Genomic DNA, 13,873 nt, shown 5'->3' on the forward strand with positions numbered 1-13,873 from the left:
ATTCGGGTCCCTCCTTTCACCGGGCCATTATCAGTTAGTTTATCGATCGCCACATAAGTTCACGGCCGATATTTGTACTTGGATCGATGCGCTTTAAATGCATCGTACACATCTTTCACATCTAGATAAAGATAAAGTTTTCTATCTAAATTTTCATTGAACGACAGTCTGTCTAGGTAAAGAAACATCGCCGTTAAACATAGGAAATAGTAATAGACCATTACTTTCAACATTCGGTTCCGTGGTATGAATTCCCCGTAACTTTTGTATTCGATGCCAGACGAAATCTCTGGCAGGTTTTCTCAAAACAAACAGGCCGAAGACGATGACGCCCTGAAGAGCGTTCACTAAATCGAACGCCGACCAGTCTAGAGGGCCAGCCCACCAAGAGATTAATTCCATCAACCAATTGAGACCCATCAGGAAGAAAAGCACCAGACAAACGATTAAGGCCCGTTTGATTCTGCGAAAGAGTCTCTGATCGGAATGCTGATTCCTCTCCAAGCATCTCAACTCCTGCTGATACCGGCTGATTTTGAGAGCCGTGTTTATGAAGAGGATCATATTCCCCAGCAAAAGAAGACCGATCGGTACGTAAAAGTACGGCATGGCTTCCGCGTCGGCTGTAATAAAAGGAGCGTTAATAAAATTAATATATCGATTAATTTCTCTCGGATATTGATTGAAAATGAAAATTCATAATATATAATATTACATTATTATTTAATATAATAATTTTTTATTATGTTTACTTTTTATTCAATTATATTCATTTTATTGTAAGAGAATATATTTGCAAAAACTTTGTTAATGTGCGACTATATGAGATGAGGCATGAGACACATATACATATACGCTCGATCTGTAAATGGACTCACACTTGAACCAGCAGCTGCTGCTACCGAAAGCTGGCTTGACGTAGGTCAGGGGTATCGTGGGATTGAGATCCATCGCCATTGAGACGAGAATGAGGATCGCCGACGGACCCCAGGCCCATATCGAGTAATAGAAGAACAACGTTTTGGATTGAATTTTTCTGTACGTGCGATTCACATGGTGGCGTACTAATGACCATGTTTCGATGCACATCACGTTCAGCCAGAAAAAGCAGGCCACGAACGAGAATTGGATGACGAACGCTGGAAACGATATCGGTCACCTCTTAATTAGCACGTTTGTCATTCGCGTGTCATTCTTAAAGAGCAAAACTGCGAGAATAATATTGTGCAATATGTTGAAATTATAACGTTCTCCTTAAAAGCGTGAAAAAGTGCAAAATATAAAAAAAAAAAAAAAAAAAAAAAAAGAAAATTACAATTTTATGCTCTACCTATTCAAGTTAGATTATTGCAGTAAGTATAATTAAAAAATTAAATTTAATCAGTGTTTCTACAGTAATCGCAAACAAAAATCAGGTTTTTTTTCATTACAGTCAAGAATGATAAATAGTTATGATATAACATACATTTTCATGTAGCAAAGCGATATTTTTCCATATCGGATAATTAATTATCCTACCTATGCTAACGCAGACCTCATGCGGTAATTTCGCACTTGCGAGTTGCGTAATGGCCAAAGTAAGAAAGGCCACCGCCAAGCAGCCGCAATAGTGACAAAGGGCTTTCCCGTGGACGTCCTTCAATCTTGGCGTTATCACATACGCAGCGATGGTGAGAATAAAGAAAGGGACCGAGATTAAGAGCCCACAAGCGTAAATGATGACCCGTGGATCCGCGATCTGGATATCTACAATTATTACATGTTTCATTAAGAAATTTCACGATTCGAAAGTCTTTAAAAAATTAAGTAAATGTTATCTAAGTTTCAAATGGTTTTTTTTTTTTTTTTCTTTTTTTTCTTTTTCTTTTTAGGCTAAACTTTTTATATAAATGATTATTCGAATCATCATGCGAATGAATAAGAATTATCTTTTCGGATTAAAATGCCAGAAGAGGCTTAAGGAAGAGATTGTCAACAACGATTAAATATCTTTGTACAAAGCACTTAGAAATACAGATAAGATGCAGAGATAGAGAGAAAGAGAAATTTTAAGAGAATTTTTTTGTTTTTCTATTATGTCCCATATTTCGATCGATTACATACCTTCTGGAAAACAAACGAGTACCCTAATTCCCCGTCCAGGAACAGCTTCCATGCAGTAGTCCTTACCAGGCATGAGCATAAGTGGTACATGACTGATTCTAGGCGCGAAGATGGAACCATTCGTCAGCAAATAATAATCGTCCTTCTTGTCTACCTCCGGCTCTAACATGTACCTGAAAATGTATCCTCATGTAGGAATACGCGCAAACCTAGAGAGTCGGCTTGGGAAAGGTATACAAGTTGAATATTCAAAAGTAAATAAAGCAATTACCAGGACGCGAGATCTTTCCGAGAAACAGGTTTCCGTAATCCATTAAAAACTAGTTATGCACAAGGAAATCATTGTCGTACAGGAATATTTGATTATCACAGAAAACACAATAATATTGTTGCGATGGAGAAGAATAAATCACTATTTCTCGATATTTTGAGAGATATTAAATGTTGCTCCTCGGTATCTCTCTCGTTTTGTTAATATTCTTTACATTTAATAAAAATTCGTAAAAGCTGTTGAATTAATCCACGTTACAAGGATATGCTAATATCTTGTCAATGTGATGGGAAATTTACGGATTTCTGACAATGAGATATAAATTGTGAGTATATTAAAAAATTATATAAAGTTATAATGTTTTTCTAAATTTATATCTGGATTCGTAAAACATAAATTTTGTCGCTCAAGCATGAAAATTATATACGAAAATTGAATGCATCTTATATCTGTTGTTTATCAATAGTTTGCGACGATGCATTGTCTTTCGACGTGTTTCATCTGCGGCGAGATTAAATGTCACTTTATGATTTCATCTCCTCTGATTATCACAGCACGATAAATAATTTTTTTATTGGGGAAAAATGAATTACGTTATCTATCATATAGAACCGACAATGAGTGCATTATCACCCTAACAATCGCTCCTAAAAAATTACTTTCAATAAGATACACAATTATTCCTTCGATGTCTCACAATTTGTAAATATCTAAGAATGCAATATCGAGAATGTAGAGGTATCAGCACGTAGTATCAATATATCTTCTTGATTTCCTTTTTTTTCTTTTTTGTTTTTTTTTTTTTTTTTAAAAAAAGATATAAAATTATATTCGTTTTATGTGATTTCCAAATTTACACATCGTGTTATCATTCTCATAATTTTTAATTGTCGCAGGAAATAATAAATTGCAAAATAATTCTTCATTTATATATATATACGTATTTTCTAAATTTAACACACGATCAATAAGTTCGTACCGAACTCTCGAAGATAATCATTCCGCTACGACACGAATGAAAATGGAGTCTTATCTATGGGATGACCAACTGGCGTTCCGACCTATTGATAAGAATATACCGATAGTACGATGTCTACACGTTTTATATTATATAACGTGTGATCTTTAAAAAAATATAATTTGTGACGCGGCACAAAGATTATTCAGCTATTTATAAATTCCTGATGAAATTTCTCGATACGTACTTTTCATCGCAGGGACTTCCAACGATAGCGACGAATTCGGAATACAAGTCTCCGGGTACCAACACGCCGGTGCGATTGAAGGCGTTGAATAAGGGCGAAAAGTACAGGTCGTTCGAGAAGGCGCACTGGCTACGATTGTTTGCACCTTTTACAAGGATTTCATTTTCCGAGCAACATTTTCCCACCAATGGTAGCTCTCCGTATTCGTTTGGCACCAGAGTCTCGTTTTGCTAAAAATGAAGATTGAAAGATTTCGCTAGAATCATCAATTTGCAAGTGTTATTCAAGCGATGAATATTTTAACATTCAAAAAATCGGAAAACACATGTTGAAGCAGCATCATGAATATGAATAAAGGAGACAACGCAAATAGATAAATAAATTATCGATGGCGTAAAAAAACAAATCATTTATGAGTAAAAACTGGTTTGAGAGATTTAATATAAGAATAAAATAGTTTTTTTCTGAATCGTACAGAAAAATATCTGAGATTATTTTAGCAGCTAATCTTTTAATACTTTTATAAAACTGTTTTCGCATAAATGTTGAGCAAAGGTGGTCAAATATATATGTGTACAACAATACGTCGCAATAATCTGTAAAATGAAAAATTAATCATCGATTTTTAAATATTAATATTTGCGTTGATTTACGATCAAAATGCACTTGTACAAATATTTTTTTGCATCAAACATTTTATTCTCTAATCTTTCCCGAAATTTCTTAAATACAAAACCTCACGTATCAGAAAAGATCACAAATCAAATGTCTGCCGGACTCTTATCGGAACAGTATAAAAAAACAGGTGTTAACAACGGCTTAGACTAAATATAATTGATACGAGAGTAATATAAAGCTCTCAGACAAATAAATGATAATTTGATTTGAAATTTTAATTTAATTTAATATCATAAAAATTGGCTTACCAGTGGAATAGAATGTATAGTGGGCGGTATATCACTCATGTGCGCGATTGGAGCCGACAAATACACGAAAAGGGCGCACACCCAGATGCGAATAAAACTCATCGTGGATAATAGAGTTATGTCTTATCAAAGTCTATGAAATGTATCTTGGAATCTTTGCACAGTTGAGATTTGAAATCGCATGAATTTCTGTTAAATATCGATATTTAGATTTAAATTTCGAGCACCTTGTAAACGTGATCGAACTTTGGACTTTTTTTTTATATAAATGGACTCTAGAAATTCAATTTTCCTCTGAATGTACCTATACTGACGAAATTAGATCGTGCGAAGCGCGTCTCGATGACATTTGAATGAGACTGGCGCTTTCGTTCTTTCGTCACTCGATATCATATTAGATCTCTTACACATTTATCTCGTCACACCCTGCTTGCATTCGGCGATAAGTCTTCCGTGTAATATCAATCTTGCTATATCGCTTAATCGGTCTCAATTAAGGATCTGAGTTCGCTTTCGATCGGCTTTATGAATTAGCCAGACGAACGTAAATCCAAAACTCTCGAGAATTAAAGAATCGAGATTAACGATGAATTATCTCCATTGATTCTCGAATCACTTATTACTTTTATCGTGTTTTTTTTTTTTTTTTTTTTTTTTTTTTTTTTTCCAACTATCTTTTTCTCCGCAGCAATCTCTCCGTATGAGAGCACGCGTTCATCAATCACACTCGATGTCAAAAATGCGTATTAAGTCATCCGGAAATCCTTTGTGACTCGTGGTGCGAAAAACCTACAGCATTAAGAACAAAAAAAACGTTATCGAACACGTTAAAACGTACATCGGATTTCTTCGCGAGATAATATCGCATCTATTATGGAATATCGACTGAAGGAATGACCTCGATGTCTCATTTGCATAGTTATTGCGAAGAAATCCGGATCTAATCAAGGCAATCGAAATATCCTATCGATGCGACACGAAGACGTCACTTTCAGAAAAATTGAGAAAAAAAGTGTCGAGTGTCTTACAATTAATGATACGAACACGATACGAGCTCGATGATGAATGGTCATTGACCTGTAATTCCCGCTATTTCATTACCCGAGAAGCGAATTATAAAAAAGCGACGAGCAGCAGACCTTATCCTAGTCCTGCGGTATAGTTGCCGGTTATTAACTCAACCTCCATTATACACCTCTCCTATCTCAAGACCGGCTTTGGGAAAGCGACGTCGTCGTATCCGCGTGTGTATCGAGTAGGCAAACTTACGAGGAACTTTTGGCACTAGATCTTTCCTGTCGAGACGGATCGAGACGACTTTTACGGAAAATTATTCAACACCGGATTATTATCAAGGACATCATTTAACCGTTCGATGGTCGTTCAACTTTTCTTAATCCTTACAGACCATCTCGATCCCTCGGAAATATTTTCCACTTATCCACGTGTATTACTCTTTCGAAATTTTCTCCGATTATTAAAAATAATAAATCTTGCACGCGCGAATTTCTCCGCTCACTTCTAACAGGTAATCCCAGCGGCGGGCATCAAAGATCAACAGCGTGCTCGGCGATCGATCGGATCTACGCGGCACGCTGTTCGCCGATCCAAGTCCAAGAACTGACTGCACGAACATCGCGATCCACGCGTGCTTTTATCGAATGAGAGAGAATCTTCGCGCTTTGTAGCGACGCACACTGGTAACGAACGTGCCGATGACTGAGCTCGGCCTATACGTATGTATTGTATGTACGTGATATATACCGAAAGCATTTCGTATCCGCGCGCACACGCGGCCTTATCAATCGTCGAACGCGAGATATTTGTTTCGATCTCCGACTGATTCGCTAACTGATCGCATACAATCTGCTGTTTCTCGGAAAGACTGGTCCCTTAACGAAAGCTCTGGCTAATTTTACACGAATATTATTTACGTTCTCCCAAATTTGGCTGTTCGCTAAATATCTGGTAAGTTGCGCTACCATCGCGCTACCATCGCGCTACCATCGCGCTACCATCGCGCTACCATCGCGCTACTGTCGCGTAAATTCAACTAGCTACGCTAATTATGTATTAGGTTCGTTGCACGCGTAAGGTACCAATGTTTGCAGAAGGTGTCACGCGTGATTCACGTGAGTCATCCGTTGCGCATTCATTGAAGAATTATTTCAATGAAATATTACAAGAAATAGACAAATACATATATGATGTCTCTTACTATTTTATTTTATAAAGTTGTCCGAATTTTTCAAACAAGGACGTGAATGCAAATCGATTCGAACCTTCTGTCGGAAAATGTATGCTTATCACTCGGACATCTGACGCAACGTACACATATTTTTTTTTTTTTTTAAGATAACGCAAATACTTGAACGTTCTTACCGTACTATTGCATTAGACCATTACATCGAGAGATTAAGGATCATGTAAATATATAATTGAAATATTGTAAAAATTTTTTTAACGTGCATTTATAGTAAGAGATGAGACTGTTTCTCATTATCGTCAAGACGGAATTCCTTACAGCTTGGGTTATTTTTATTTAATTATGATGCGACAGAAGGAAATAATCGCAAGTTATCGAATAAATTCCCGTACAATCTCAAAGGAAATGACGTGGGTAAAATTCGTCGAAAGCGAGTGTACTTATTGCTAACAACTAACAACGTTGCCACGTCATTTGTCTATTCGAGCCTCCAAGGAATTTATTGATATGGATTGCTATGATCAAATAATTCGATTGACGCTTCTGCGAAAATCCTTCATCGATCCGACTTTATTGCGTATATCTTCGTCAAACTTTATGTACAATACGCGCAGCGGGATGCAACGGGCGAAGTGTAAATGAAGGCTTGGCTTTTCCTTGGCTTCGCAAGGTGTTACACTAGAGTATAAAATTAAACCGAGCCTCTATTTCAGTCGAATTTACGATGCAAACGATAACAACTTGCATTCAATGTCCGTGCTCGAGCATTTTTTAGAAAACTAATACGTTTGCCATATTACCAGAGATGTGTATATTATTTGAAATATAAATGCATTTAAAATGCATTAAAATGTAAAAAATGTAAAATCTCTCGTTTGTATTTTGCATTTAAAATACATGTTTTCGAAAGTCATTTTACATTTCCCATTTCAATAGTTTTCATTATCCATTTTCTATTTCAAATAAATTTTTTTTTGCAAATTCAAAAATTAATCGAGATATCGATAATATTATTGTAGTTGTAAATATCACGAAATGGATATATTTATGTTTGCATCCATTGCATCGCACTTGTTTATTGTAAAATAAATCCTAGATTAAATATTTAGTAATTTAGTCATTGTGCGTTATAACCAAGCTATCGTCATCCATTCATGCAATCGTATATCATGCAGTGACGCTAGAATACAGATCTAATTTTACGTAAAAAAATAAGAACGGATAGTATAAGATCTAATCTAATCTAATAGATAGATAATAAGAATAAGAATTTAAATATGAAAATAAATGTGAGAATATAAATATTTAAAAAGTCATTTTTATTTTAAAAAACCAATTTAAAAATGTCTATTTTTCATTTCCTATTTTAAATGGACGTTTAAAAGTTATTTTGTATTTTGCATTTTTAAATGAAAATGTTGCAACTATTTTGCATTTTCTATTTCAAATAAATTTGGACACCCATTTTACACATCTCTGCATATTACAATGCTATAACCATCACTTTACCTAGCGCTCATGAAATTAATCTCTTCTTAAGAATCGTAAAAAACGAATAACTGTTGGAAATAAAACGAAACAAAAAACATAATTGAAAATTCGAATTAATTTCAAAATTTTGATGAATAATATGAAACATCTGGAAATTATTCGCATTTACATAATGATGATGAGGAATTTTCGTTAGAAAAAGAATAAAACTAAAATTCACACGATATTATTAAATTGTATTTAAATTTTAAATACAATCTGATGCTATTAATAATAACGCATAGATGCAATTATTAATTGTGAGAACGTGATTCGCGTTATCGGAGCATCATTCCGAATAAATCTCAAACTCCGCTTCTATAAGATTCTTTTGAAAACGAGCGTTGTTTACAAGATCCAAATTCAAGCGAGTCGATTCATCGTTCAGAAGTGAACTCGATTTTCGCGTGGGTGGTGACTTGGAAAGCTTACTTTAGCCGGTCCAAGTCCCGGGGTTACGGTAGCCAAAGATCAAATATAAAGTATATTATGTTGCAACCTATCGCACGTGAGTTTGCCGACTACTTGTACCTACTACTTAATAATTATATCGCAACTCTGTCATTCCGTTTGAGGACCTCGGCGAGTTCCGCGTATAATCAAACATCGTCATTATTGCAAATATGATAACGTCGTTCGGACCTGGGACCCGCGACTATAAATATAACGTTTGACGTAATATGCTGTAAATATAGTCGCTTCTTCCTGCATATATGTATGTATATATATATATATATATATATATATACGGCGAACACATATGTCTGGCGCAAAATGAAAGATGAGAGAGCGAAAATTTGATGACGTCGCTGCCGACAGCGTAGGCGCGCAACAAGGAAATCCGCGTGACGTCCAGGACTTCCAACTTCCAACACGAAGGAAATCCCGAATCGACGTTATATACGTAGAAGACCAATGACATCAATCATACATACTCTAAAAGTCCTACGACAACTCTGTAAGTATATAACAAAAAAAAAAAAAAAAAAGAAAAAAAAAAATATTACAATATTATTCAATTTGCGCCTGAGGAATCCTAAGGAATTAAAGATTTATGTGGAATTTTTGAAATATAAAATCTCGAATCAAAAAGAAAAAATATGTACAATAAAATAAGAATATTAGATTGGTAGAAAAACCATTATTCAATCTTATAGGTATGTTGTGTGCTTGCTCAAAACTCAAAATGCTGAAAAGCTCTTTCCGTATCTTTACAACAGTTTAATGATAAAAATATTCGATTTGCGTTTAATAATCGTTTAATAATCGTCAATGATTTCTCTAGAATATTTAGAAATTTCATATCGAAAAAAATAAAAGAAAATAAAATAAGAATATTATTGAGAGAAAAAATAGAAATATTCGATGATGTATGATCCAATTATTTTCATTTCTTAGAATTTTACATCTTCTGGTTGAAGAATAAGAAAGAAACTTTTCGTTAAAATGGAAAATAGAGCACTTATTACTCGAAAAATGTATTGTTACGTATAGATAAAGATTACATTGATATTCATGCGGAGAGCTCAATGCCAGTCTGATATCCATTTCATTACAAGTCGTGTCGCGAACTATATCATACTGCTCTCTGTTAAAACATTTCGCACTTCAAGTTCATAGGCAGTCGGTAATATAGCGTGTTTACGTGGCACACACATTCTTTAATAATCTTTTTATTAAAGTAATTAATCGCAAAATTTGGATCGTAAATTTTAATAAACACCCGCGAAAGTTTTTCGTTTCGAAAGAAAACGATGTTGTGAAAGTTTGGCGAAAAATGTTCAAATATTCAACCGCATTCGGAAGCACTTGGTTGCACGATCTCGCAGCAACCTCGAAATTTTATATTAAACTTTTAATGAAAAAGGCTCGGTATATAAACGCTCGGATGATACGTAAAAGCATCCTGAAATTTTGCCTAAAGCCATGTCACTGGATCGTCAAAAATTGTTATTACGAAAGTTCACCGTAGCACGGAGTGAAGAAACACTCGGTGACTGAAATCTGCGGTAAAAACTTTAAACATCAAACTTTTCCGTTCCTTTCTCTACGTGCACCGGGCGTGAATTATTTAAGCAAATATTAGCAAGCTTTTTCCGCATTTGTATAATATATATAATATTTGTGCCTAAACTTAAGTAAGTCGCCGTTTACATTACTATTACAGCTCTTCTTCTCTATTTTGATTAATAACGTCTTTGTCACGTTGTCTACATGTTCGATTCTCGTAAATTAATACATATTCCTTCGTTCTATCAATAATACTGCGCACTATGTTTAAATAATCATTTAAATATTCGAGATTCTTAGGAATGATTTGCATAAAAATACTGAAAAAATACGTCAATGTTATAAAACAAATCCTTCAGATGATGTTGTACGTCAGTGAATTATAAAACAAATCCTTCATAAATATTTATTACTAAACGTTTATCATTTTCTTTTTCCTCTAAAGAGAGAAAAAAAATGTTATATTTTTATACTTACTTACGATCATACTTTTATCTATATATTACTATTGTACATAAAAGATAACTTGGAATTTCTTCTCTCGGCAATTTTTTTCTCCAGGCCTTCTCTGGCTTTTATTTTCGAATATTCATTGATATAATCTTCGACGATCGTGCGCACGATCGCAAGGTTTCAAGAACCGGATTCAAGGCGATGCAGGTTTTTTTCGAGCAAAGGACCGAAACGCGCGGTCGAACGACGTCACACACGAAATTGTCACGAGCCTCGCGTCTCGCGCCTCGCGTGTATCCACGGTCAGTGACGTTGGTTAGGTTTTCTGCTTATATTCACGCATCGTATACGCGCGTCCACTTTGCGGTGGACGCATTGACGTGGTTCACGCGACCTTGACAAACGTATTTCACCTCGTCTTTGCCTTTAAGGTGCAAATAAATACAGCGAGCGTTCTTATCGGTTTTGAGATTCCATAAGCCTTGAGAGATATTACATATGTTTGTCAGACATTATAATACAATAAAATATACGCAAAAAAAGAAACTAGCTGATTTCAAGTCCGAGAAGAATGTGCGATTCTTTTATGAAAAACAAATTATTATTAACCGCAAATTATTGTACCTCTTTCTTTCACTTTCGAGTCTTTTTCTTCTCGGGAAAAAAAAAACAAAAAAAAAAATTTAACAATTTTAATCAGTTAAATAAATAAATAATCCAAATATCTTACAAATATAGCAGGTTTTCTTTTACATCGCTTAATCGCGTGCGATTGTGCCCTTTCGCGCAAAATAATAGAATTAGTTCTCAGTTCGTCGATCGCAGAAGCGCGGGAACGGAAATATGGCTTAATAAAGCCTCCTCCTCGCGGACCGCCATGATGTTTCCCTCTCCTCACCCTTCCCGCGGCTCCCTTCCCTCACCGCCCTTTTTAATAAAAATATTTTTCCCCTTCCGTCGTGGTTCTTTCTCTCCTACAAGAACCCGCCTTCATCCCTCTCGCTCTCTCGCTCGTTCGCTCACTCACGCTGACTTGGTGTTAGGGTGAACACGATTTGGGATCCCCCTCTCATGGAGGCACTTAGCGTGAAGGTATTTGTCTATCGAAAACTATACCCTCGTTGCGCTCGCACCGAGAAATCTGTCCCCCTCGCACGTTCTTTACGAGATTTCCCTTTACGAGAATCGTGCTGTTTTTCGGTGGAGTGTTCGATAGTTAGTGACACGTGTGCACGATTTGTGGACACGAAGGAAAAATAGAAACTACCTCCGCCTCTGTCGTTCAATAGGGCTCCTTCTATATTCCGATATATGTACCTTTTTCACGTCACGAGCACGCCGAAAATACACGACGTTAAAAACTTGTAGAAAAATGTTAAAGTTGTTGAATTGCTAAATTATTTTTCCCTATAACAACTTATCATACATATGTGTATATATGTATACATACACACACATATATATATATATATATATATATATATATATATATATATATATATACATGTAGTATAAATATATGCATATATGTATAAATTGTAAAAGGGTATATACAGGGTGTATCTTAAGTAAATCGAAACTTTTAAAATGTGTTCTAAAAGTTATCGTGAGTAAAAAATTTTATATAAAATATAGATCAATATGGCTTATCGAGAGACAGTTATAAATAATTTTTATTAATATTTATTAATATTGTAAGAAACAATGTACGACTACGTGCGGTAACTTTAGCATTATCCAAATGCCAAATGTTTCAACGTCAAATAAATATTTTGGATGACACACTCTGTGTATCTAATTGATACTTTGAACGAAATGAATTGTCAACTTTATTACTGAGAAGAATTAAATTTTTTACATTCCAATAGCTGAATCGCTTTATAATGCATATAAACTTTTTTGCTTAAAATGATCTTTAGAACACATTCTAAAAGTCGATTTATTCGCGAGATATCCTGTTATCGCGTCTGTACATAAATAGCATTACCTACTACATGCAATTAATAATCGACAAGAAATGTAAATTCGATTGATGTTGCTTATAATAAGACAAGGAATAAAAGAATTAATCTATGCTATTTAAAAAAAATAGATGACAAAAAAAAACATATCCTGTATATACAACGTGTACATCGTAATCGTATCTAAATCTATTCTATCTGAATTTCATATTTCGTGAAACTTCGAGACTGAAACGAAGCTTCAACGCAAATGGAGCTTCCGTCGTAATATGCTGTTGATCCCCCCTCGACTATTCTAGATATTTTCGATCCACCACTATATAGGCATGCATATTATGCGCCGAGGGAGTTCCAAATGAAGGAGGGAGGAAAGCGGAAAGGGTGAATTTTGTTTTGCAAGATGCACACACAGTATTATATCGCAACGAGGCGATTAAACGATCGTAAAGCTTTAACGTTTCACCGACCACCGGCCTCCAGCAATCAATCGGTCCTATTGTGGCCGATGTTACCATCGGTACACTCTGTATACGCCTGCACATATACATATATACAGTATAGGTTCTCTCTCTGTTTCCCTCTCCCTCTCATTCTCTTTCTCTTTCTCTTTCTCTTTGACTGTCTATCTATCTTCGCTGCTCTATCTGTCTGTCTCTTTTCCTCGCTTCGTGGTCGGTACTCCGTTCGCGAGTCGCTGCCTCGGGGCGAGGGATAAGAGCATATCAGTGCTGTCGTCAGTATGCCCTCTTGCCCCGTTCCAGAATGAACGTTGAATATAAATTTTTTATCGTCATTAATTATGCGTTTTTAAATGTATCTAATAAAGATAGAATATATGTATTTTATATATATATATATATATATATTCAATTCTACAAAAAATTGATAATTTGTGAAATTTAAAATTATAAATTTATGTGTACGTACCTATGTGCGTGATATAAAATATATCAATAACATGCAATGTTACAAAAAAAAAAAAAAAAAAAAAAAAAAGAAAAAAAGAAATATCGTAACTTCTCAGAACGTGTCAGTAACAATAATATTTATAATAATATTATCAAAATTTGTTCATCAAGATTCTGACTGAGCTGTATATGTTAAAAGATGGTTTTATCTTTCATGTTTTTACAAATGTAAAATTCAAAAGAATATTTGACTTGTTCACAAAGAATGATACTTGTACATAATCCTATATAATATAATAT

The 13,873-nt window shown here is 34.9% G+C and overlaps 1 protein-coding gene across 3 annotated transcripts in view; it reads right to left on the minus strand.

Moving 5' to 3' along the window:
- The window catches only part of LOC140675399 (G-protein coupled receptor Mth2), a 41,803-nt gene that overhangs the window by 700 nt on the left and 27,230 nt on the right, over window positions 1-13,873 (minus strand). Inside the window, exons 1-8 of one of the 3 annotated variants that reach the window (XM_072909854.1) lie at window positions 5,775-6,216; window positions 4,506-5,294; window positions 3,580-3,809; window positions 2,104-2,276; window positions 1,519-1,746; window positions 879-1,139; window positions 225-623; window positions 1-121 (exon numbers count right to left, since the gene is read on the minus strand). The exon at window positions 1-121 is cut by the window's left edge and continues 700 nt beyond it. In XM_072909854.1, the coding sequence (XP_072765955.1) occupies window positions 60-121; window positions 225-623; window positions 879-1,139; window positions 1,519-1,746; window positions 2,104-2,276; window positions 3,580-3,809; window positions 4,506-4,607 (1,455 nt within the window). In that variant the 5' untranslated portion in view covers window positions 4,608-5,294; window positions 5,775-6,216 and the 3' untranslated portion in view covers window positions 1-59. Of the gene's footprint in view, window positions 624-878; window positions 1,140-1,518; window positions 1,747-2,103; window positions 2,277-3,579; window positions 3,810-4,505; window positions 5,295-5,774; window positions 6,217-13,873 lie in introns of those variants that run through there. The other 2 variants (XM_072909852.1, XM_072909853.1) reach the window with 2 other exon arrangements.

This window comes from Anoplolepis gracilipes, chromosome 17 (genome assembly GCF_047496725.1).
Source record: "Anoplolepis gracilipes chromosome 17, ASM4749672v1, whole genome shotgun sequence".
NCBI classification, from domain to species: Eukaryota; Metazoa; Arthropoda; class Insecta; order Hymenoptera; family Formicidae; genus Anoplolepis; species Anoplolepis gracilipes.